Source organism: Lissotriton helveticus, chromosome 1_1, assembly GCF_964261635.1.
Source record: "Lissotriton helveticus chromosome 1_1, aLisHel1.1, whole genome shotgun sequence".
NCBI classification, from domain to species: Eukaryota; Metazoa; Chordata; class Amphibia; order Caudata; family Salamandridae; genus Lissotriton; species Lissotriton helveticus.
In genome coordinates this window covers 1389223558-1389248448 of record NC_136057.1, presented here as the reverse complement: position 1 = coordinate 1389248448, position 24891 = coordinate 1389223558, and the positions used below count along the sequence as shown (strand labels likewise).

General features: G+C 49.2%; 1 protein-coding gene across 3 annotated transcripts in view; it reads left to right on the top strand.

Annotated features, from left to right (window-relative positions):
• The window catches only part of TOM1 (target of myb1 membrane trafficking protein), a 399690-nt gene that overhangs the window by 168343 nt on the left and 206456 nt on the right, over positions 1 to 24891 (top strand). For all 3 annotated transcript variants that reach the window (XM_078684134.1, XM_078684131.1, XM_078684127.1), the window contains exons 4-5: positions 6815 to 6964; positions 8459 to 8593. In XM_078684134.1, the coding sequence (XP_078540260.1) occupies positions 6815 to 6964; positions 8459 to 8593 (285 nt within the window). The remainder of the gene's footprint in view (positions 1 to 6814; positions 6965 to 8458; positions 8594 to 24891) is intronic.

Genomic DNA, 24891 nt, shown 5'->3' with positions numbered 1-24891 from the left:
TATGGGTGGGGATGTGGGAAGCAGACAGGAGAACATTACATCTGCCAGTATTTTTATATCGGCCCAGATCTCTGTACTGGGGGTGAATGTTTGACATTGTTTCAGCATACCGTCCATCCATTGTTCTTTTTGCATTTGTCACCCTAAGTGGGAAGGGTATGTCCAGACATCAGTCCTGTGCTCACCATGCCACTTGAGTCAAGCTAGCCTGGCTGATGAGGGGTTATACCCTGAAACCGGTCTCAGGATGCTTGTTTCTGATCCAAGGAGGACCTGGCAGTTCGGACTGGACCGTTCCCATGGGGAGTAGGGTCAAGACTGATTTGCATATGGCTGGGTCTAAACTGGAACGGCATGGTGTGCATAAAAATGATGGATTTAGGCCCAGATCTCTATACTGGGGGTGTATGTTTGACATACTTTCAGCATCCCAGCCCTCAATTGTTGTTTTTGCATCTTTCAGTATTTTTATTGGGGCATAGGTGAATACTCTATTCATCTGCTATCACTTGCTGTTTAGGATGACACCTTTTTCTGCCATAGCTTGCTGCATGAGATGACACCTCTTCTTCTGCCATTGCTTGAGATGACACCTCTTACAGTATCAGAGACATCACTCACTGACAACATATAGCAACCATCATGAGATGAAATCTCCTACATCATCAGACACACCATTCATAGCCTGTTACGTATAATCGACTTCAGATGACCCCCTTTAACACCAGAGACATCGCTCACCACAAACAATGTTATAAACAGCATGAGCAACATCCGTTATACCATCGGGACATCAATCATAGCACCTTTTAGTCTTATTGTTTACATTTTTCTTCTTTTCATTAGTTGTTTTTATACAGTCCTTATATTGCTTTAACCCCTTCCATGCTGATGACGGCCCCCAGCCGTCATGCACTACAGTGCTCGTGTGCTGATGACGGCTGGGGGCCGTCATGACCGCACCCGCGCTGAAATCTGCAGCACAGGAGCAGAATCGGCCCAGCATGGAAGGGGTTAAGGTTGCTTCAATAGTCCTACTCTTCTATCCCTCCCCTATCCTTCTGAATCCAAATTGCTGACTAACCTATCCACCACTCAAATTGCTTTCATATTTCACTATACTAATCCAACACTGATACTTTATGAATTCCGGAGTGGCGTGCTACTTGCCGCAAAAGCGCTGTGAAGCCCTGTCAGGGGTAGTAAGCGCTATATAAATGCAATTACAATACAATACTATGATGCAACCTGGTATCCGTTGGGACTGGATATTGTATATTTAAAATTTATGTTTGCTTTCAAATTCCATATTCTAAAATTTGGAGGTGTACTCAAAGGACAAGAATAAATAAATATTTGTGTTCTATGCTAATGAGCACTTTGAAGAGCTGTGAGCGTTAGTCAATATATCCAATTAGTGAAGAATATGTAGCTCTCCACCTGTTCTGCTTTTGATGACTCTGTATATGAGGTAGAGCCGCAGTGCCTTTTGAAGGTTCAATCCATTGTTTCACCGGAAACCTCAAGTCTAATTCAGTTAGGGTATGGACTCTGCTCTTCACCCGGCAGATAATACAAGCCGATTTACTCTGTGCCTTGGCAGATAGGCCACCGTAGGATTTTGACTGTCGCCCAATGATAGGACACGTGCAGTACTTTCAGGACGAAGCAACAGGGATGGGATTCGGCAGAGGACATGTAGGCGATTCAAGGTGGTGTTAGCGAAGGCCTGGTCAGCGGGTGCATGCAGGAAGTCCAATCAAATGGAAGTGTGGAGGAATGGCTGAAGGCATGTAGCATAACTTTGGTTATAGAGGCATAACCAGTTCTGATACCTCCATTTTCGGATCTCTGAATATGACTATGAATCTGGGTTTTGTCAGCGTATTGTGTTGTATTGTAATTGCATTTATATAGCACTTACTACTCATGACGAGGCGTCAAAGCTCTTATTTCTGCGAGTAGCACGCTACTCCGGAACCCATAGAGGAATAGTGGTGAATTAGCGTACATGTGGTAGTTTTGCTGAAGGCATCCACAGTGTTTGCTAGAAGTACCTGTTATGCGTTGAGAAGTGTCAGTGACTAGGCAGCACTTTTTGGAACTCCACAAGTGATACTAGTGGGGTTGATAGGTGAAATGCCTGTTTTCCTACCAAAATATGATAGGAAAGAAGTGAACTTTCTAATGGCTGTGCCTCAAACACCAAAGATGGCTGACAATCTCATTAGGAAGATTGTGCAGTTGCCTGTGTCAAAGCAGTCAACTCTTGAAATCTTGAGCCTAAGTTTGGTTTAGTGATGCTATGTCCCTGAACTTAAACGATAAAACGGTGAATGCAGCAAGGAGGTTCCTCCTATGTGCATTGCAGCTCTACCCCGTCTGGGATATGATAATGAATATGATTATATTTCTTGGAAATAAAGTACTTTTGGCTTTGAATTTGATATGATTATGTGCAGGAGGATTTTTAGTCTGGAAAGCTTGTGATTAGCAGTTTGATATGAAATCGGATAGAGTAAGCGCACTGCAACATCTGCTGTCAACATAAATCTGGCAGTGATTGCCGCAGAATTTAAAATTGACACTTTTGCATGAAAACAGACAAGCTCCAGCAAAATCTGGCTATAAGTCAGTTTGGCAGAACTCCTGGTGTCTGTCATAGTAATGCAGACTGGTGCCAAGGTACATAGCTGGTTCCAAGGATCATTTCAGTTTGAGACGGTCCCAAGATGTTGTCATCATGTGACTGAAGCGCAGAATCCAGTCTTGCACCACGAGTAGCATCTTTTAAAGCGACTTCAAACTGAGAATCAGCGTAAGGTGAAATCTCGTACACTATAAAGGCTTCGCTCGCAGCACACAACAGCAGAGAGCCAGTGCATAAAGGCAGCTTTTACACAGCCAGACTTGTTGACAGCCTGGTTGTCTAGAAGCCATGATAGAGGACACATCGTACACAATCAAAGACATCACTTGTCTTGTCTTTTTTTAAAGCAATTTTATTCAATTTTACAGGGTAACTAGCATGACATTCCTGTAAACCAGTAACCCACCTCTCTCTTCACCCTTAGAGAAAAGTACATTTATACCCAGTTTTCATGGGAACAGGACAAATACATCCTAATGTGTTACAAAACCATCTCAATCAAGCAGGACATCATCGATCCTTCTCGTCCCAAAAATAGCAAGCTCCCCCTCCATCCCATAAACAATTCCTAGGTAGCTTTACTATTCAGACCATAGCTTATAATGCTTGCGTCGGCAACCCTGGTCTCCTTTGTAAGTAAGTCGAGTCATTGATCAAGACCACTAGTTCATGTCTCCAGGGATGGGTAGACATGTTTCCTCCAGTCTCTGGCAATTTCTCTTTTCGCTACTCTGAGACCCATGTGGAGGAGAGGTAACTTATAACGATTAGTTGAGGTCCTTTGTAACATGCATCAGTGTGGGGTTGCGGTCCATCAGCCAACTCACCACCTCACCCATAATCTCTAGCACCCCGGTCCAGAAATACTGAAGTGCCAGACAGGGCCAGGTGGTGTGGAAACATTTTCCATCCCCAAAGCCTTATCTAAGGCATACCAGAGATGGAATTCTGCCAAAGCGCTAAAGTGTGGAACGAGTAAAGTATATTTTTTGCAGGATCTTTAATTGGATGAGTCGGAATTCCGCTGCAGTACCAATCACTCTGGGAGCCATCTTGGTGGCTCACCAGTCATCGACTGAAATGTCTCCTAGATTCTAGATAAGTTGTCACATAGACAGGTTATCAAAAGTGTCAGATGAGTTATTCACAATGGTTCGGTACACCAGGGAAGTTTGTTTGTGTCCTGCCTCGCCCGTCAATAGGTGGGCTTTCAGCTGACTGTGTTCTTGGAGCTTGGTCAGACTCATGATGTAGGGGTGGCGGGCATGCCAGAGTTGGAGATGACGGAAAAACTGGCACCTTAGCATGGTGAGTCCTGCAACTATGGAAAAGAGAACATATGGGTCCCCTCCATGACATCTTCCTGCATAGAGATACCAATCATATTCCACCCAGGAAGTCCCCATAGAGTCATTATGGGTCCAAGGGCAGTTCTCATCCAATTGAGAGTCTCTGGTGAGACGCCCAAGCCACCCCAATTACTCGGGGGTCGCAAGCCTGCCCACCAAGACACACTGCATCACCAGGGAGAGAGATAGCAGAGGTTGAGTGCCATATAAATAGTGTAGGAAGCCGACATCACCCAGGGTCCACCGCTCTGTCATGAAGGCCGGTTCCAATAATGGTGAGTGTAGCCAGAAGTCAATCAAAGTGAGGTGTACCATTCTATTATGATTGTGGGTCATCTACCCCAACACCCCATCGTACGGTGATGAATAGCACTCACTCATGGCTATTCTGGGTGCTTTTACCCCCCCCTTAAAGAAAAGCCTGCACAATTGCTGTTTTGTGAGTAAAGAAAGGCCTGTGGAAACCTATAGGGTAATGTTGCTATTGATGCAGAAGCCATGGCAGAAACACCATTTTAAACATAGCAGCTATGCCCATGCAAAACAAAGGCAGGGGGGACCAACACAGCAGATCAGTCTGTAACCTAAGAATGGGGTGAAATGTTGTATGCCCCTATCTTCATCACACGTCACATAAACTCTGAGATACTTAAGCCGTTCTGTGACACTGTCAGTGAAGAAGTCCAGTCAATGTGACCCACACCTGCCCCCATTGGGTAGACCAATGATTTAGTCCTGTTAATGGTGAGGCCAGAGAATTCACCAAAACTATTCAGAATCTGGAGGGCCTGCAGTCCGGAATCCTGCAGATTCTGGAGGAAGATTAGAAGGTCATATGCATAAAGCGATATCCTGTCCTAGGCCTTGCATGTTCACTCAAACCCCTCAGCCAAGGTGTCTTTGTGAAGCCACTCTACGAGTGGGTCGAACTCAGCAGGCACAAACACAGCAAATCTCCTCTGCAACCTCTCCATTGCCACCGACTGCTCAGGCCCACCCGCTCCACTGCAAGCTTTTCAGGGGCAGCCGGAGTCAAGTGAACAGGGGTGGGGCCAGGGCGCGGGCCACTTACCCTGGTGACCGTGGGGATCCACTCCTCAAGAGGAGCAAAGGCAGATGCTGTCCAGAGGTCATAATCACTCTGCTGCCACCGCTCAGAAGGGCTGCTCCTAAGCTCTGCTGCCGCCTTGTGTCGGACTCTCCGTCTCGCCCTGTATCAGGGCCAGTCCTATCAACACCAGCTCTGCGATTGACACAGAGGGTCTGCCCAAGACTCCACAAAGCCAGCTCCATGGGTCAGCATTACCATGGAGAGTGGAACCGAGCCATCTAGCAGGGCCTGGCCTCCCTGAAGGCCACGCCAGGCATTTCACACTACCACAATATAGTCTGTCCCGGGAAGGACTTAGCCCCCAGGACCTGCAGCCAGGAGTGCAGGGTCCTCTCCGAAGCTTCACAGCACAGAAGCTCTTAATGGGGTTTAGGCAAGCTCCCAATGGCAAGAGCAATGAAGGATGTACCTCAGCTCGGGTGACAGCTCTGGAAACCAACGGCTGCAATGTATGTAGCTAGGCCACTCCCACTGTCTGCCCTTTCAATCACTTGAGATGAACCTCATGAGAATAAGCTCACTCATATGAAGTAATGCAACAAGTTATGTAAACAAGTCCTATGATCTAACATTGTGACATTACTAGTGTAAGATGTTCCTGAGAGGAACTCTACAAGGCTTCGATAGACTATAGCTATTTTCAGACATCACAGCTGAAACCGTAGGCCTTGACTCTTCTTTCCCTTCTGATATGACATGCCGATTTAATTTCTGCCGTAAATGAGTTTATTAGAAATACTGTTCCATTGTGGGCTTGGGTACAAGTTTCTTTGGCTCATGGTATTAGATTAATAGGTGGACCAGGGCAGTGTGTTTATGAGTGCATTTTTCTCTGCTCTCTCTGCAGCCTCCTCCACACAACCTCTTTATCTCTGGCTGCAGAGACAAGTATGTAATTATGGTGTCATGTATATAGCGCAGTGGAGGCTGGTGATCTTTAAAAGTGATGAGGGGTAGAATTCCAGTGAGCAAGCCTGACTTCTTCTTAGAGGGTTTGAGGAGTTTGCTCACACTCGCTTGCACTTACTCCGTTTCATTCAGTTACTCCCATTCACACTTACTTTTACTTACTCTGACTCGTTCATTCTTACTTGGTCCCACTCATTCTGACTCAGTCTCACAGCGACTCACTGGGTAGCATTCATGCTTGCTCGTTCTTACTGAATCAGCCAGTCCCACTCATTCTCAATCGGTCTCATTCCGTCTCACTCAACCTGACTCGCCAAGTGTCACTCTCTCTTATTCTCACTTAGTATCACTCATTATCATTCACTCTGACTCACTCAATCACTTATTCTGTCACTTGCTTAGACTCACTCAGACTGTGACTCACTCAGCGTTAATGTGGCTCACTCATTCTCACACAGTAGCATCAATTTACACTTCTCTCATCCTCCCTCACTGTCATTCATTCTCACTTATCCTCACTACCTCCTGATCTGACTCTCACTCACAAGCATAGATGCTCGGACATGCTCACACATGCACCCCCCTGGTAAAATACAAACAGGCCAGAAAACAAGGAAGGTGTGTACCTGGAGCTCTTAATTTATTACAGCCACTTATTTAGCAGAAACCTAACTGTGGATCAGTGGTAAGGGAGGATTGGGCGCTGATTTGAGATTTTGGACCTTAGGCAGGTAAGAAGGTAAATGAGAGGTGAAACAAGCACAGTTTTTAATTCCTGCTTTTGTCTTCACTCAGGTTCTTGAGACCTGTGTGAAGAATTGTGGCCACAGGTTCCATGTATTGGTGGCAAGTCAGGAATTCGTTGAAGGCGTCCTGGTGCGAACTATCCTTCCTAAGAACAATCCTCCAACGGTTGTGCACGACAAGGTGCTGTTCCTAATTCAGGTGAGGCTGGAGGTGTGTGGAAAACAGCTTTGTCCCAAACCCTATCTTACAGCCCCATTTCTCTCAGTCAAGTAGCACTAGACCTGTAATCCAATCTAACCTACCACCCAGTCCAACCCAATTGACCAGGTTAACCAACCTGGCTCTGTATTAAAACCTAGCATACCTGAAAACTGCACCACAGCTCTGGCTAACAACCAGTCTCAGGTGGTGTTTCTTTGCCCCAAAATGCAACTCAGCTATCAACCCACCTCAGCCATAAACCCAACAATACCCAGGGCCCAATCTCAACTTTAATTTAAAACACAATATTCTCAAATCTCAAGAGGCGCTAAAACCTCAACTAAATTCATACCCAAAACCTAAAAAAGCCTAAAAAATGTAATCTGCCTAAGAATTTGCACTGCCACTGTAATCAAACCTAACTGTGCTACCAATCAGTAGATCAATCCGCATTTGTAGTGTGCGGCACTGTCACCCCTGGAGGTATCTGGGCCCTGGGGTGCGAGGTCTCCATTGAAAAGCCAGGTCTTGAGGAAACGGCGGGAAGAGGGAAGAAATGATCCGTAAATGGCAAAACAGAGGGCAGAAAAACAAGCAGAAAAGGCAAAACAGAGCAGAAAGCGTCAAGACAAAGGGCAGAAAAGGGTAAAGCAGAGGGCAGAACAATTTGCAGAAGAGTGCAAAACAGTGCAGAACAATGAGCAGAAAAGGCAAAACCGAGCCAGAAACGAGCAGCGGAGGCACAAATACAGGGCAGCAGGTAGATAGGCAGTAGAGTGTAGTGGACTGCGGGCAAGCTGGACAGGAGAACTGTTGCAGGGGGAGCTGCTACAAAACACAAATCAGCTAAACAAACTAAGTTAAGTCTATCCAAAACTTGACATAGCCCAACAAACGAACACAGTTTTACTCCACAATAAAGTAAGCTGGCAGCAAACCATTTAACAGAAATTACTTAATCAACTCACCCTAACTTTGCCACAAAATCTTCTCTCAGTCATGAACATAATATAAAGGATCCCCACAAGATTCATCTTTAACCAGTGTCTAATATCCACTTCACCCAGAAACCCAACTCTGCTGAAAAGTCCAGTTTTGCTACCCCCCCCCCCCAAAAGCCAAAGTATCATGAAACCACTCCAGAAGCCAATTGAACCTCAACACCTCTCTACTCTGCCCCAGATCCAAGGCCAAGTTCAGTGGGCAGTCAGAGAGCTCAGCTACCCCACGAGCAACTCTACTGTGACATGCTCATTACATTCCTGATGCTGAATCATTTGATGACTTGAATGGGGTTCTGCATGTAAAAAAGATTGTGAGTCAAAATCTGGAGCTCAAGCTACTCCTTCACTTCTGCATGGACACTAGAATGGTGCTGTCCTGGGGCACATTATTCCTCAGAAAATATCATTGGGATCCAAGACCCTCTGCAAATAGACAAATACATGAAATGGACCCCAAGACACTCACTTTGCTTTCTTCCTTCTGCAGTCGTGGGCCGATGCCTTCCGCAGCTCCCCTGGCCTTACCGGTGTCGTGTCTGTTTACGAGGACCTGCGTCGCAAGGGCTTGGAGTTCCCCATGACCAACTTGGACACGCTGTCTCCGATCCACACACCTCAAAGGGTAAGACCTAGGATTGTGTTAGATGTGTTTGGGGAAATGAATGGAGATTGTCTTTCACAAGCGTCACATGGCTCATCCACATTCCTGTGGAAGCACAGTCCTTTCTATGAGCTATCGGATACCTAGCGAGGCGACATCCTATGATATGAAATCTGGTTCCTGCAGTGATGTCATGGTCTAAGATCAGTTTCGTGGAGTGATGTTGCAGTCTAAAATCTGGTTCCTGGAAGGATGTCACATCTAATAACTGATTCCATGAGAGATGTCATAATCTAATATTATCTTAGTTTTATATCAATTCTTGGCGTGAAGCCATAGTGTGAGCTCCATTAGCTGTGTGTTGACTAGTCTGAGCTCAGTCCTTAAACTGTCACAGCCTGGTAGAAGGGTACATTCTGACGTCATGTGCTCGGAGTAATGGGTGTGTAGATATTGTTGTTAGGAAGTGTTTTCAAATGCATTATGGGAAACTTGAAAAGTAAGTTTGCAGCATGTGTTGCTGTAGATCACATGCTGTAGCCTATCCTGACATCCCTTGTTGGGTTCAGAATATTACAAGTTGTTTACAACAAAAGATTGTTTTTCTGTTTTGAGAATGACTTGTGATCACAGAGCCAAAACCCACAATGCATCAGCATGTAGTCTCCACCCTAGATTTTTTTTTTTACTAAAGTTGAGTGCACCGCCTTCGAAACTGTGTTGCAATGGAAAAGTTTGCTTTTTATGCACCACAGCAAAGAGTAGACGGTGCTGAACAACACTGGTGACTTTTACTATGCGTAGGAAATGGAAACATTGAGTCGGCGCATCAATGATCGTCAGATCCTCTATACCCACCTTCCAGTTCTCCTATGACACCTTAGGTACTGGAAAAACGAGGGCATCACCACCAGATGGAACTTCTGCGTATGTTACAGTCACACTTCAGCATGGCAACACCATGGCAGCTGCATACGAGTAAAATGTTTCTTTCCTGAAACGTTGGCCATGACTTAGTGCACAGGCCGGTACCGATCCAGCCTGAAAGCATTTTTTAAAAATGCAACTGAAAAATCTAAAAGCTGTGTAAAAACACCGGGCATAACACCCAGAGTAGAAAGTACATACAAGGCGCCCACAAGACCCACTGTACTTTCAAGTTCGCATTCCTCCGTACTCTAATGGTGCTTCACGCATCTTGAAAAGGATTGGTTACTCAAGGGATCACAGAAGGGCACAGTCTTAAAAAGAAAGCATAGGTCTGGCCACACTAGTGAAAAGGGAGACAATGGACACAACTACTCTTGGCACATTCTATGCTCGCAGACACTACTCGGCCGATATGACAGTTTCCAATGGGAGGACATGGAGGAGTTTCTCTAACACCTTCCTAAAAAGTACTGGAAAAAAAAGAACATTGTCAAGGAAGCGGAAATGTTCTCTAATGCTGGTATCCTCTATACAGTTTGCCATCAAATCAACACCTGCTTCATATTATGTCTCCAAGCCTGGCTATGTATTTCCATGTTCTGACCTGAAGTTCATGTTTGAGACTTGCTGTTTGATGGCGTCCATCTCTTTGACCCACGTGTCGATGAGACCCCAAAAAAGATTTCAAAAAAGATCCCAACACCCCCAAGTTTATAGGGAGCTCTTCAGCAACACCACAACTCCACCAATGTCAATAACTTCATTAAGGCACTCGCCTCAGTAAACAGGCTTACTAGACAACACAGCCCTTTCACCAACAAGGACAACAACAGCATGGTACACAGCATCAGTCTTTTCACAGAGGAGGACTTCTTGGAACAATAAGGGTTGTGGCAAGGGCTCCAGGTCCAGGGGGACTTTTGTTGCAGCAAACAATGACCCTGCACATTCAGCCAATCACAAAACACTTGTCTGGGGGAGGCTCGGAGTTTGCCCTCAGAAATGGAGAAAAATAACGGAGAGAATTGTGTATTTTTCAGTGGTGCTGCAGGGCTACTCCACTGACTTGTGAAAGCACACAATCCACAAAGCTGCTGAAAGCGATTTGCTCCCTGTTAAGCAAGGGGGCAATAGAGGTAGCTCAATTGCACCAGCAAGAGAAAGGAGTTTACTCTCAGACCCAAGAAGGATGGCACACTGTTTCTCATCGTTCAGGTCTGTGGGTCTCCTGCAAACCACCCACTTCAAGATTACACTCTTACATGGTGTGATCCGACCCTACTAGAAAGAAACTTCCTAGCGGCCTTAGACCTCAAGGACACCTACTTTTATAACCCAATACTATGGTGTGATTGCTAGTGGCCTGGTAATGTAGAAGCAAATCCCTATCAGTTCACAGTTTTATCTTTCATCATAAGATCCGCGCCAACTGTTTACCGCATGTCATGCCTTATCATTGGCTCACCGCTAAAGAATTCCTGTTTACCCTTATCTAAAGGAGTAGCCGGTAAAGGGAGCTACACCTGTCTCAGACACAATAAAACATGTCCTAACTTAATCAGTTGAAGGGGCGGGGCCAAGCAGCTTGGCCGACAGGACGTGAGCTCCTTCGGCTCCCTGCCGGCCGCCGCTAAAATCCTGTATTTGTGATCCTGCCTGCCCACCTCGGCGCTTGCTTCTACTGCCCCACGACGTCTGACCGTGCGGAGCTCTCTCTGGGGCCATAGCGAGGTAGGAGGAAGGCGATCCGAGGACGCTTACGGCCAGGAGCTGCTGCGCCGGATCTGGTGCTAATTGACGCCGGGGATTGCGGCCTGGTCCGGGAGTGCACACTATCCAGACATTGATTTCCTGATCCTCCTGGCGCGCCGGAGGGGTCGGAGTGCCCCCGGGACTTGTGCGGGCTGTGGGACTGAGGGCGGAGGGCCCCCCCTTGCTCCCGGCCGCCGATAGACCTGCGGCGAGGGGAGGGGCCGGCCCCTGAACGGCGGACCGCGAGAAATCAAGGCCGGGGATCGGGCCTAGTCAGCGCCAGAGGCGGATGGTTCCTGGGGGGTCCGCTGTCATCGGGACCCCCCCAGCGGGTGTGAGTGCTGCAGCGCATCGCCCGTACCGGAGGCGGAGCTGAGCCCAAGGTGGGGCACATGAACAGCAGCTGGAGCCGTGGCCTTTGGACTCCGCGGTGGGCGTGGGATCATCGCGGCCCCCGGGGGTGATTGCAGCTCTGGGGCCTTGGACTTTGCGCTTGGCCTGGCTCGTTGGGTGGTGCCCAGAGGGTCTTCCTGCCATGACGTGCCTGCCTGTGGGGGCACGGCTCCTTGCCTGAATCGCGGCTGGACCGGGCCGTGTTTCTCCCGGTGGGTCTCGGAGGATACCTCCTGTGGCGCGCCGGAGAGGGACAGGTGAGGGCGTGGTGCGTGCGCGGGCCCTCCACTGGACTATCTGCCCGGGTGCTGGCGTCAACCTGCTGCATAGATGCCCGAGTGTAGCAGGATGCCCCCCGGCGCCTGCTGAGTGGCCCCCTGGCTGCAGGGATCTTGCCTACGGTGGAGGAGCAGGACGTGGGCGATGGTGTTGCAGCCAGCTCTGGTTGGAGTGGGTATCCCTGGAACTGGTTCCTGTGAGCTACAGACTGGATGGCTCGTTGGGATCGGTTTGGGCATTCTATCCCCACGTGATCGGTGGCACGGCTCTGCGTGGGAGGCAGCTATAGGAACGGTCCCCGAGTCTTGCAGCTGGCTACTGAACGGGCCGGTACCGGGCTTGGGAGTGGCACCTGGACGCGCTGTTGTGCTGGAGTAGTGGGGGAGGTGGACCCCTGCGGTGCCTCTGTCGCGCCCCATGATGCGGAAAGATAAAACGCCTCGGGCCTTTCAGCCCAATACTATTACCCAATATACTACGCAGAGACTTCCATCGCAGAGGCTCACGCGCCAGTCCGGACAGGAGGAGGGGGTTCCGGACCCGGGGGAGCCGTCGCGCGCGGAATTGTTGAAGGCCATACAGGGGTCGCACTCGGCGCTGGAGCTGCAGATAGAAACGGTCTCCATTGACGTGAACCTCCTGCGGACTGACCTGCGCAATGTGGCCGACAAAGTCACGGATGCGGAAGGTAATATCGCCCAGCTGCAGGGGGAGGTTGCATCCCTCAAGAAGACGGTCTCACAGTTGTCGGCCACGGCGGAGGCTCTAGAATGGAGAGCCGAAGACGCAGAAGGGAGAGCGCATCGCAGTAACCTACGGGTGCGGGAGTCCCGGAATGAGCAGAGGCGGGTAACCCGGAACGCTTTCTGGAACATTGGATTCGTATGGTGCTCTGTCCTACAGGCCTGTCGGACGTTTTTGTGATCGAGAGGGCGCACAGGGCGTTGATTCCTCCTCCTAAGCCTGGTACCCCTCCGAGAGCTCTCATAGCCAAGATCCTAAACTACCGAGATAGGGATTGCATCCTAAAAGCTGCACGGGAGTCTAAGGACCTCACATTCGAGAATTTGAAGATCTCCATTTATCCGGACTATACGCAGCTGGTCCAGGAACAGCGCAAGTCCTTCCTGGCAGTCAAACAAAAGCTTCGGGAGATGAAGCTCCAATACATGCTGCTCTACCCGGCAAAGCTCAAGGTCCTCTCTCAAGGAGGAGCCCACTTCTTTGAAAATCCTGCGGAAATGTGGGAGTGGCTGGAGATTCGAGGAGATGACCTGCCCCCCGGGGAACGTGCAAGAGACCGGAGCAAGTGGGGGACCAGACCACGGAGACGGCGTAGCCGGAGAAGGCGCCAAGGATCCCGCACGGATGGCAGCGTGGAGAGCGATCGGGTCACAGTGGGAGAAGATGGTTCCCTTCGCATGGATTTGCCGGAGTCGACCTTGCCCCAGGGTGCGTCTCAACCTGCTTCCCCGGGACAAATCCTGGTGCCTGACACACTGCTGTCAACTGAGGAGGAGGTCACCCCGACGGGTGCAACAATCCCGAAGACGGCCGGGGCGACTGGGCTCGACCCAGGCTGACTATCGCAGGGTGGAGTTGAGCTCCACGTCGCTTCTGGACGCTGATTATGAAGCTGGACACTTGCTGGACAGTAAGGGGGTTCGGGGGAGCGGGTGGGAATGTGATGGGAGTCGGGGATGGGATTGGGGTGTCTAGGTGGGAGTTCTGGTCAGGATGAGTGTTGCTTCCTGTAGTACTAGCGCTGGGGTGGGGAGTTGAGGGTGGGTCCTGCTGGGCGGTCGGGTGGGGGGTTGAATGGGGGGGTAGTTGGGGGAGGGTTTTTTTGCTTTCTAGGCTTGTAGAGATGGGGTTGCTGTGTACGTCCTGGCACCAGCGGGGGAAGGGCATTTCGGCATGTTTGGTTGTTGCAGGAATATTGCTCGTGGGAGGGGGGGAAGTGGGGCTGTTGGGGGGGGTTTGTTGGGGGGGTTTGTTATTGGCATCAGTTGTATTACAGTGCGGGCATGGACTGGAAGGCTTGATGGATGCGATGAGGGGGCCCTGGGGGGGGCCCATCGATTGGTCATGGGCTATAAGTTTTTAACGTGGAATGTGAGGGGGCTCGGCACGTGTGCTAAGAGACATAGGGTCCTTTCATTCCTCCGCAGACACAGTGTCTCTATTGCATGCCTTCAGGAGACCCACTTGGAGGACGAAGGTGCCCGTAAATTGGGGAGAAAGTGGCGAGGCCAATTGTTTCACTCTTCCTTTTCCTCCTATGCTAGGGGGGTACTTATTTGGGTGGCGCCCGGGGTCCCCTTTGCTATTCAATACATGGAGGCGGATGTGCAGGGTAGATATTTGCTTTTGAGGGTGAAACTGGATGGGGGGGGACGTCACGATTTTGAATTCTTATGCCCCTAACGTGGATGACCCTGGTTTCTTCCTAGCACTGCAGGAGGTGGTGGTCCCGGATTTGGAGGCCCCTCTGTTTTGGTTGGGGGATTTTAACTGCATACTGGATCCTGTGCTGGATCGTCATCCCCCCCGAGAGGGCACGAAGCCGCGCATGAGGAAGCAGCTAGGCGCGGTGATGAGGAACCTGGGGGTGGTGGATTTATGGCACCAGCGACACCCGACCCTGAAGCTTTATACATGTTTCTCCCCAACACACAACACACAAAGCAGGCTGGACAGGATTCTGGTTGCCAATATTGATGCTACCATCGCGTTGGCAATTACACATCAGGCTCAGTTTTTGTCTGACCACTCCCCTGTGGCGTGCACGGTGACGTGGGAGGGGCGGCCTGCCCGCCCTCGGACCTGGCGGATGCCGGAGGATCTTTTGCGGGACCCGATTGCGAGGGACTCGGTCCAGAGTGCACTTGACAGTTACCTAGAGTTGAACTGGCAGGGGGGGGTCCATGCCCTACTCCACTAAGTGGGATGCCCTGAAGGGGTCAGTGTATGGGCCTCACTTATGGGGTCAGAAAGCAGCTTCTCCGGGAACTGCGGGATGCTGAGGATGCCTTGTTGCTCCAGCAAACAGTGCGGGACCCAGATGAGGTGCAACAGAAGGCGGAGCGGGTGGCCCGAGCCGGTGTGCATGATATTCTGGATCGGCTCGATAAGTATAATTTGGGTCAATTCAGACAGCGGCTTCATAGGGAGGGTGATAAGGCGGGTCGGCTGCTGGCCTGGATTTTACGGAGGGAATTTGCCCCGGAGAGGATTGTGGCACTGCGCGATGCTGCGGGCCGAATGGTGCACTCTGAGGAGGCTTTACTCCGGGTCCTACAGTCCCATTTGCGGACGGTGTATACGGCCGACCCTACAGTTTCCGCAGACTCGTACCTGCCGTACTTGCAAGATTTAACCCTGCAAACCCTATCTCGGGAGGCGGCGGAAGACTTAGACGCAGCGATGACGTTGGGGGAGGTGCGGGTTGCCGTGGCTGGTCTCCCGAGGGCCAAGACTCTGGGGAGGGACGGTTTTCCCCCGGAATTTTATCAGGCCTTAACTGATACTGTTGCCCCAGGCTTGTTGCAGGTGTTCCTCGAGGCTTTTGAGAGAGGTGTTCTACCGCCCACCATGAATCAGGGCGAGATCTGCATGATTTTGAAACCAGGAGGCGACAAATGCGACCCGGCGGCATACAGACCCATTACTATGATTAATACGGACGTCAAGATTTTGACTAAATTATTGGCGAACCGCTTAGCGCCGCATATGACGCACTTGATACATTCGGATCAGTGCGGTTTTATACCAGGGCGCAATGCTGCCATGAATTTGCGACGGCTGACTCATATCCTACATGAAGTTCGCGATCGGGAGGACAAATTGGTTGTCGTATCTATTGATATTGCCAAAGCATTTGACAGGGTTGATTGGGGTTACCTCCTGGAGGTCCTCAGAGCGGTGGGCATGGGGCCCAATTTTTGTCGCTGGGTTCGCCTGTTGTATACGGCTCCCTGTGCCAGAGTGAGGTTGGGCGCGGGGCGTTCTGCGGAATGGCGGCTCGGTCGGGGGACGCGGCAGGGGTGTCCCCTCTCGCTGCTCCTCTTTGCACTGGCGATAGAGCCATTGGCTGTCAGGATACGCGCGAAGATGGCACAATGGCGAATCCTGGTGGGGGACACGTGTAGTGTGGTCTCCTTGTATGCGGATGATGCTCTTTTTTTATCTGAGGGCGCCGGATGAATCGCTGCCCGTACTGCTGCATCACCTCAACCGCTTTGGGGAGGCATCGGGTTTGCGGATTAATCGTACCAAGTCCTTGATTTTCCCTCTAGCGGGTAACGGGGACGGCCCGGCGATGGGCGCTCCAAATCTTGGATTGCGCTGGGAACAGGAGGCTTTTCGGTATCTGGGTATGCAGGTGGCCCTGACGGACTCGCAGAGGCTGGATCGAAACATCGGCCTGATACTTACGTCCTTGCAGAGCTCGGTGACGTTCTGGAATACATTGCCGCTCTCCCTTATGGGTCGGCTCGCTGTCGCAAAGATGGTGATGCTTCCTAGGACACTGTATGTCCTTCAGAATTCACTCTGCCCTATTCCACTGCAAATGTTTCGTACCCTTAACACCTTATTGACATCACTGCTTTGGGCGGGTCGACGCAGCCGGGTTGCGTTACACACCTTGGTTCGGAGCTGAGAGGAAGGAGGTCTGGAGGCTCTGAGGTTTGAATTATACTATTACGCAGCACACTTGTTGCCGGCAGCGAGGTGGTTCGCGGATACGGACGGGTGGGAGATGCAACTGTTGGCCGGGAGAACCACCGGCCGGATACTGCAGGTGGCGATGATGAAGGGGAGGGGAGCGGAAGCGACTCTACCTTATGTGGTGCGTCATGCGGCTGCACTTTGGCAGAGATGTGTGGAGCGGGTTCTACGGCGGGCCCCCTTTCATAGGGAGTTGCCAGTTTGGATTTTGGCGCCTATTGTAGCTATGGAGGAACACGTGTCTTTTTGGGATTGGAGGGCTGGAGGCTGTGATTCTCTGGCGGACCTGTATCCGGGCGACTAGTTTGTCTCCTACGAGGAGGCTGCGGAGGCCTTTGGCCTAGGGGGAGGACAATATTTACATTACCGCGGTATGCAGGAGGTGGTAAAGGAGCTGTGGCCCCAGTTTCCAGAGGCGCCTAAGACTTCTCACACTCTGAACATCGTCCTCACCTGTGGTAGGGGTCGCAGGTTGATTTCCTTGCTTTACTCCGCACTCCGTCAGGACTCGGAGCCACCTGTCCAGCCTGCGTGGAGTGCCTGGGAGATAGATCTGGGGGAGACACTGGATGCCGGGCAGCACAGGCGTATAGGGGGTCTCACACGTAAGGTCTCTTGTAATGCACGGTTTAAGCTCACACACTTTAATTTTATGCATCGCACCTACCTGACACCGGTCTCTTTACAGCGCATTTTGCCAGATAGGGAGGACACTTGCCCTAGGTGCGGTACTGAGAGAGCGGGGTTTCTCCACTTGGCCTGGGAGTGTGCCCTGGTGCGAGATTTTTGGACGGAGGTGGTGGGACGGATTGCCGCCGCTACCGGCCTTAGCATAACCTTGACACCGCTCCACTGTCTGCTAGCTCTGGTTCCCCGGCCTAGGAAGAGGAAAGTCCCCTATAAACTATTACAGCTTATGTTGGTTCTGGCACGGCGTAGGGTAGCCATTACCTGGATGGGGCGGAGGACCCCTGGGATTTCTGCATGGCTGAGGGATGTCCGGGAGTGGTCATTGGCGGAAGAGACTCATATGCAATGTACGCGTAGAGACGAGAGATTGCAGGAAGACCTGTTGGCATGGAGAGTGATGTGTACTGCTGGTTTGACCGTGAGTGACTCTGAGGGGAATAGCGCAGAACTGTTCACCTCTGAGGGATTGGGAACTGACGGGAAGGGGGAGGGTATTGGGGATGGTTAGATCCGGATTGTCTTTGTGCGCTCGGCCGCTGCCTCAACTCACGGTTGCCATGTACTGATTGTACTGTAAGGTTGCTTTACAAGCCCAAGGCCTGACTGATGATTAGCGATGTTTTTGTCCCTAATGTGCCTTAATGAGGTTGTCGTCCTGTATGCAACGGTTCTGTACGATGCCACAATTGGGGGGGAATGTTTTTTTTTTTTGCATAACCAAAAATAAAGTTTAAAAAAAAAAAACGTAATCAGTTAGGGTTCACCGCCAATGACAAAAACTCCCTTTTGCAACCACTGCAGAACTTGATTTACTTGAAAGCAGTTAGCACAAGCTTTCTCAGCCCTGGAAAGAGCACAGGCATTTCAGAGACTGATCCATTTGTTTGCTCAGCATTAGATAACTACAAGGGCGACGAGTGGAAGAACTTTTCATTTGAGCCCACAAAGACAAGGTTGACTTCTGGCATTCTTTCAAAAAGACTGCAAGCAGAGCAGAAAGGGCACTGCATTCACTAGATGTCAACTGAGCACGGAGTACTAAATTGACAGAACGGAGACATTATACAAAACAAAGCAGCTCCTTCTTTCCTTTGCGCCCACACAGCCTGTGAAACTCATCTCAAAAGGCAGCATCGCCAGATGAACTTTTGGAGGTTTTGCAGGCGTATGCCATATGTTAAAAACTATGTGAGTGTAGCTTTCCTTGGCAGCCCCCACCATTGATTGTGCAACATGGTCAACTGTGGACATTCATGCTAAAAAAGAAAGCCCAAGGGGGCGAAAGAGTTTCAAAAACATTATTGATACAACTACTTCTGCTTTCCGCCTGTCTCTGCCTTAAAGCATGGGGCACTGCTGTTATGTTTGTGCACAGCATGTGAACTACAACACTTGATGCAAGCGGCAAATGTTACTTACGTGTAGATTTATATATTGTCAATCAAAAAAGGAGAGGACTAGGAGCAAGTTAGCGGTCCAGAACCCATGCTCCCATTAAGCAATGTATAGCTACAGGTGGCGGGTAACTGTTTCTATTGAAAGAGAGATATATAGTGTAAACTGTAGGTGGACAATCAAACAGCTGAGGGGAAGTTTTCCTTACTGCAAGATTGAGTCCTCGCACATCCAAATGGGTGTCCTGCTTCATCAGAGGGATAACTCCTCGTGGGGCCGGTGCTGCAATGCCCCACGGGCCCCGCAATAGGGCTGTTTGGCAGAGATCTTCTCTTTAAGCCGTATGAGTGAGTGGGGGGCTGTGAATGTAGGGTAAAGTGTTAGGTGGAAGTTTTGTGCCTTAAAACTACCTAACGAGTATCATCCAAAAATATTTTAATCTGTGATCCCCGTGGCATGGTTAAAAACAAGAATGCGAAAAAATGTCGCTGGGGTATAATGAACCGTGACAATTCCGACATGTTAGATTTTCAAAAGGTCGACATGTTTCACGCCTATGTGTTTCAGGAGGGATCCGTGGCGTTTCTTCAGGACCAAGTGAAATATATGAGTATTCCTTACCCTACACCTGGGCTGGTCTGTGTATATTGTTTGATACATAATGACTGCCTCAACTTACCTGCATCTGTTTGGGTCGACGACACAAGCCAGTTTACCATCATTATGGCACCTGCCTGATACGCTATATATTTTACTGCTTTCATTTGTTCATTATGGAGTGATGACTGGCTCTAAACATGCTCCAAATACATAATATGATTGCCTTAACGTACCTGCATTTCTTAAAGGATTTTTTTTGGCAAATAACTCATACGTACTGTATTTATGAAAACTTCTCTACATTTCTTCTGGTTTTGTGTAGGTTGGATATCGTTATCTCATTTAGGGACCTCATATGCAGGGACAGTTTCCTATAAATATCCTGTGAGATTTTTCAGGTTCTTTCCTTTTTTATTTCAAACAATATAAACAGACTCGTCCAGGTGTAGGGTAGGGATTACTCATTTAATTCACTTGGTCCTGAAGAAACTGCACAGTTCCCTGCTGAACCACATAGGTATGAAACATGTCGACCTTTTGAAAATCTAACATGTCGGAATTGTCACAGTTCATTATACCCCTGCGACATTTTTTCCGCATTCTTGGTTTTACCCCTGCCAAGGGGATCACAGATTAAAAAATGTTGTTGATGATCCTCCTTAGTTAGTTTTAAGGCACACATCTTCCACCTAACACTCTACACTACGTTCACAGACCCTCACTCACTCATACGGCTTAAAGAGAAGATCTCCAACAAAGAGCCCTCTTGTGGGACCCGCGGTTCATTGCAGCGCCAGCCCCCCAAGGAGCTAAACCCTATGATGAAGCAGGACACCCATTTGGGTTTGTAAGGGCTCAAACTTCCAATAAGGAAAACTTCCCCTCAACTGTTGGATTGTCCACTTACACTTTATTCTGTATATTTCTCTTTCAATAGGAACAGGTACCCTCCACTTGTAGTTGTACATTTACATATGCCACCCGCCTCTCCTGTCGATGTGGAAGGAGGAATTGATAAGTAGCTTCAATAAGCACTTCATACGTTAACACACCCACACCACACCCCACCCCACCCCACACCACACCACACCACACCACCCCACCCCACCCCACACCACACACAAACACACACAAACACACACACCACACACACACCACACAAACACACCACACACCACCCGATTTCTATGGGGGAAAAATCCAATAATCGTAATTGGATTCCGGCCACGTAACCTCGATTCCGCTCAAAACTGAAACCCATTGTATTGAAGTAAACTACTTGTAATATTCTAAACCCAGCACTAGATGCCCGTATAGTCCACAGCATGGGAACATGTGCATTGATAACACAACACACTCAAACAGTTGGTAAACAGGTGAGTAACATTTCCCGTACTTTAAACGTTGTGGACAAACAAACTTGGTAACTAAAAATAATTAGGTGTTTATTTGCAAACAGAAACCGGAAAGCCTTTTTAATTTTTTTTTTATATTCTGTATACAATCATTAATATTGTTGCAGGGTAAGTCACAATTGGCATAGGTCGTTAGTACATTGTAGTGCGATTGCCCTCTTGCTGGTTGGATTTTAATAGAAAAGAGAAATGTAAGGAGGAAAGGACAGAAAGTTAGAAAAAGAAGAGAGAAGGGGGGTAGGCTAGACCCCTAGAGAGGTATACATACATAGTTTGAGAAAATTAGTGTCCGTTACATCGACTGTCATATGAATTATCACACTCTGGGTTAGTGAGTTCATTTATGAGTCTCCCCAGGAGCAAGTTCAGGTTCAGACGTCTATGGAGGTTTGTAAGGGTCTAGGGCCCTGTCCAGGGCTTCCCACAGCCCCCTAGATGACGCTTTCCAGGGGGAGTACTGCAGCGCCAACTGGTCCGCTCCTATGAGGTGAGTGACCCAGTTTATACATCCTTGGTAGGTAGTTTTGCTTGCGTCTTTCCAGTTGGTCAGCACAAGTTTGACCGCCGCTGTCAGTACCAGGTCCATTAGTTCTAGGAAAGCCTTTTAATTCTATTCAGTGCCTACATGTTCGTGCACAAGATACAAAAAGGTTTATTTTTTGCATGCAATGCAAAGTTTTAAATGCAGAATGAGTGTTGAATACATTTTTGAAATTACCAAAACTGACCAACCAGTTACTTTCATCAGTAGTGTGGCAGATTGGTGAAAGCATGTACAAATGTCAAAAGTACTTCCCCTTTGTACGTTTGTGAACATTTCCTGTTTGAGGTATCCACATATCAATCCCTTTTAAGTTTTACCCTGTCTCGTGGGACTGCAGGGACCCCCGTTCTAGTACAAGTTTGTGGAGTGAGGTCGTAGTCTGCTATGAAGGTCCCGGGGTGATGTCGCTTGTCTATCGGGCTGGTGTTGGGCTCCCTCTGTAATGCCACACTCTGATGTCAGCCCCCTGGAGTGACATTCACAGTTTCTCTCTCTCTCTCTCTCTCTCTCTCTCCCTCTCTCTCTCTCTCTCTCTCTCTCTCTCTCGGCTTATCTCCCGCACTCACTTATTCTTTACTTCCCTCTCATGTCCCTTCCACTGCTCCTTCTCGCCTCTCTGTTTTGTCGTGCTCTGCCTCAATGCATCTTCTCCCCTTTATCCTTTTCTTTCCACCCTCTCCTGCTTTTGTTTCTCTCTGCCTCCACCCTGCTATTCCAACTTGCTCTCTTTTTCGCTCACATCTCTCATGTGCTCTCTAATTTCTGCCTTCTCTTTTATCTGCCCCTCCTCTCAAGTTTGTTTTCATGTGTCTCTCAACTTTCTTTCTCCTCTCTCTCAACTTTCTTGCTCTTCTCTCTCAACTTTCTTTCTCTTCTCTCTCAACTTTCTTTCTCCTCTCTCTCAACTTTCTTGCTCTTCTCTCTCAACTTTCTTTCTCCTCTCTCTCAACTTTCTTGCTCCTTTCCCTCAACTTTCTTGCTCCTCTCCCTCAACTTTCTTGCTCCTCTCCCTCAACTTTCTTGCTCCTCTCTCTCGCTGCAATCCAGGCTGATGTGACTGATCGCCAAAAGAGAGAGGTGCTGTTGTGTCAGACAAGGTAGTACAGTGGCTGCTGCAAAGTGGTCCAGCAGGACCGGTCTGATATAAAGGTGATCCGCCTTAAAGAGACAGGTCTGCCAGGGAGCTTTAGTGAGACCTGTTCACCAGTGTCATGTGAGGCCACCGTCTGGTACACGGGTATCACATTCAGTGCTTGAAATGGAAAAATAGAAGTGCAGGTACTTTGTAGCAGAGTGCCTGCTTGTTTCTGAGAACTACCGGTACTCTCCAATTAAAAGAATTTCGTCGCACTTGAGAAGTGCCGGTACTCTCCAATTAAAGTTTTAAGTCTCATTTGACAAGTGCAGGTATTCTCCCTCTCAAAATAAAAAAGTGCAGATACTCCGTACCGGGCAGTACTGGCCCATTTAACCCCTTCACTGCGGCGGCTATTCCGCCGCAGTGCTAAGGGGGCGCGGCGGCCGCCGCATGCTGGTGACGGAACCGCTCCGTCACCAGCCGCAGTTGGGCTGTGCTTGTGACGGAGCGGTTCTGTCATGGCCCGCCCCGCTCAATAGAACGCTCAGCGCAGGCGCGGAATTCGCGCCGTGCATGAGCGGCGAGCGGGCCATGACGGAACCGCTCCGTCATCAGCACAGCGCGACCGGAGCTGATGACGGAGCGGTTCCGTCATCAGCGTGCAAGGGGTTAAAGCTCTGATCACATTCAAAACAAAAACAATCTTCTGTTACACCTATCCACCTTTGCAAGCCTCTCCAGGATATGGTGCCACCTAGTGGTGACCATCAGTACCTGTGCAGCAGGACTAAAGCAGGCGCAGGAGTGTCAGCTCGGGGCCCTGAGCAGGGCCAGGGGCAAACCGCGCCTGGAAGCTACCCTTTGGAAGAACCACCCCGTGAAGGAGAATAGCTGGCTGGGTCAGAGAGATCTGAGGAGAGAATGAAACATAAAAGAGAGGCACAGTGTGTGAGAATGGGCAAGAGGTGGGCCAAGACAGGAGCAAAGACAGCAGGAGGGCATGCGTGTGCCAATCTCCAACAAACAGCCTTTGATGTCACAACAACTCTAGTGCTTTGACCCTGGATCTGGAGACACCGGTACAGCATAGCCAAGCTCCGGGAAAGCTTTCGTGAACTGCTTTGGCATCCTTTCCTTGAGCAGCACGTGTGCAGCCAGTTCAGATACAAACACGTTGAAGTTTGATGTTTCATTCGACCGGCTAATCTTGATTCACAGTCTTAAGAATTGAGGTGAGTGAACGTGGCAAAATAACAAGCACCTTCTGGTTTGTGTAACCAGTTTTGGGTTTCCCAGTAGGCAAAGTAGGCACCGGCCTATGGGCTCCACTCCTTTTACGGGCCCCGCAACAACAGATCAAAATAATATTGATTTGATCTTGAAAGATATTTACAATCAATCTTTCTTAAATATTGTTTCCAAAAGATAGAAAAAATGAACCAACTCAAAGAAACGAAAACTTTACATTAAAAACTCCACAGAGAAAATACTCTATTAAAGTAATGTACCCATTAACAACTTATAGTACATAAACCAGAGATATCAGATTCACATAACAGTTTTTCTCTTAAAAGCTCATCTTCTGGCAGCTGGCAGTTTGTAAAGCAATCCGGTGCATTGGGTATTAGGAGATAACTTGCTTGAGGGCCCCCGAAATTTCGACTGCCTAGGGGCCGCCACAGGGTTTAATCTGGCACTGCGTGTACCTCTGCCCAGACTCTGTCCACCCTCAACCATGCCGAGACATTGCTTCGCTAGTGCGGCCCAGGAGCAGACCCCATGCACAGCTCATCTGGACATTTCCACGGCTGCTAGTGTCCGGAATCTAGCTCCCTTGAGTGGCTCACTGAGCTGCCATTCCTGGGAGGGGTGGATGTGAAACTACCAGTCCCTGGATGACATTGCTGCTCTGCCTGGCCAGGCTGGTCCTGGCCTTGTGAGTCTTTCTTCAGCCTGGCAGAGCTCAGATCACCATTCCCATGTGTTGACAACAGTAAAATTGAGAGAAAGTCATATTTAGGCACACAAGCTCTATAGACCAGGTTTCAGCACGAATGTCAACCGTATCTTTGAACAATTGTGCACCACACACGTGCATACTGCAGAAATGCGCAGCTACCCGGCTCTGCTGTACCTTTATACAATGCACAAAGGAAAGTCCAGGGTCCACTGTCTTGCCCCTGTGCACATTGGTGGCTCTATCTGGGAAAACTGGGTTGTAGCTCCAAGTACACCCCGCTCAGTTCAGTCTGTGCACCCCGGTACTCTCTGACCCTGGTCCAGTGTTCCTACTCAACACAGTGTCTAAAGAAGTTGCAATATCACACCAAGAGTCGGGGGACACTCATACAGCAGAAAATACCCAAATTAATGAATCCAGTTTAGGGCGGGCCCAAGATTTTCCACAGGGCCATTTTGAAAAAACAAACATTAGCTACGCGGGTAGGGCTGGCGTTGGATGACAGCGATTTGTGTTTCCCAATGCTTGTATATATGCTAATATATATATATA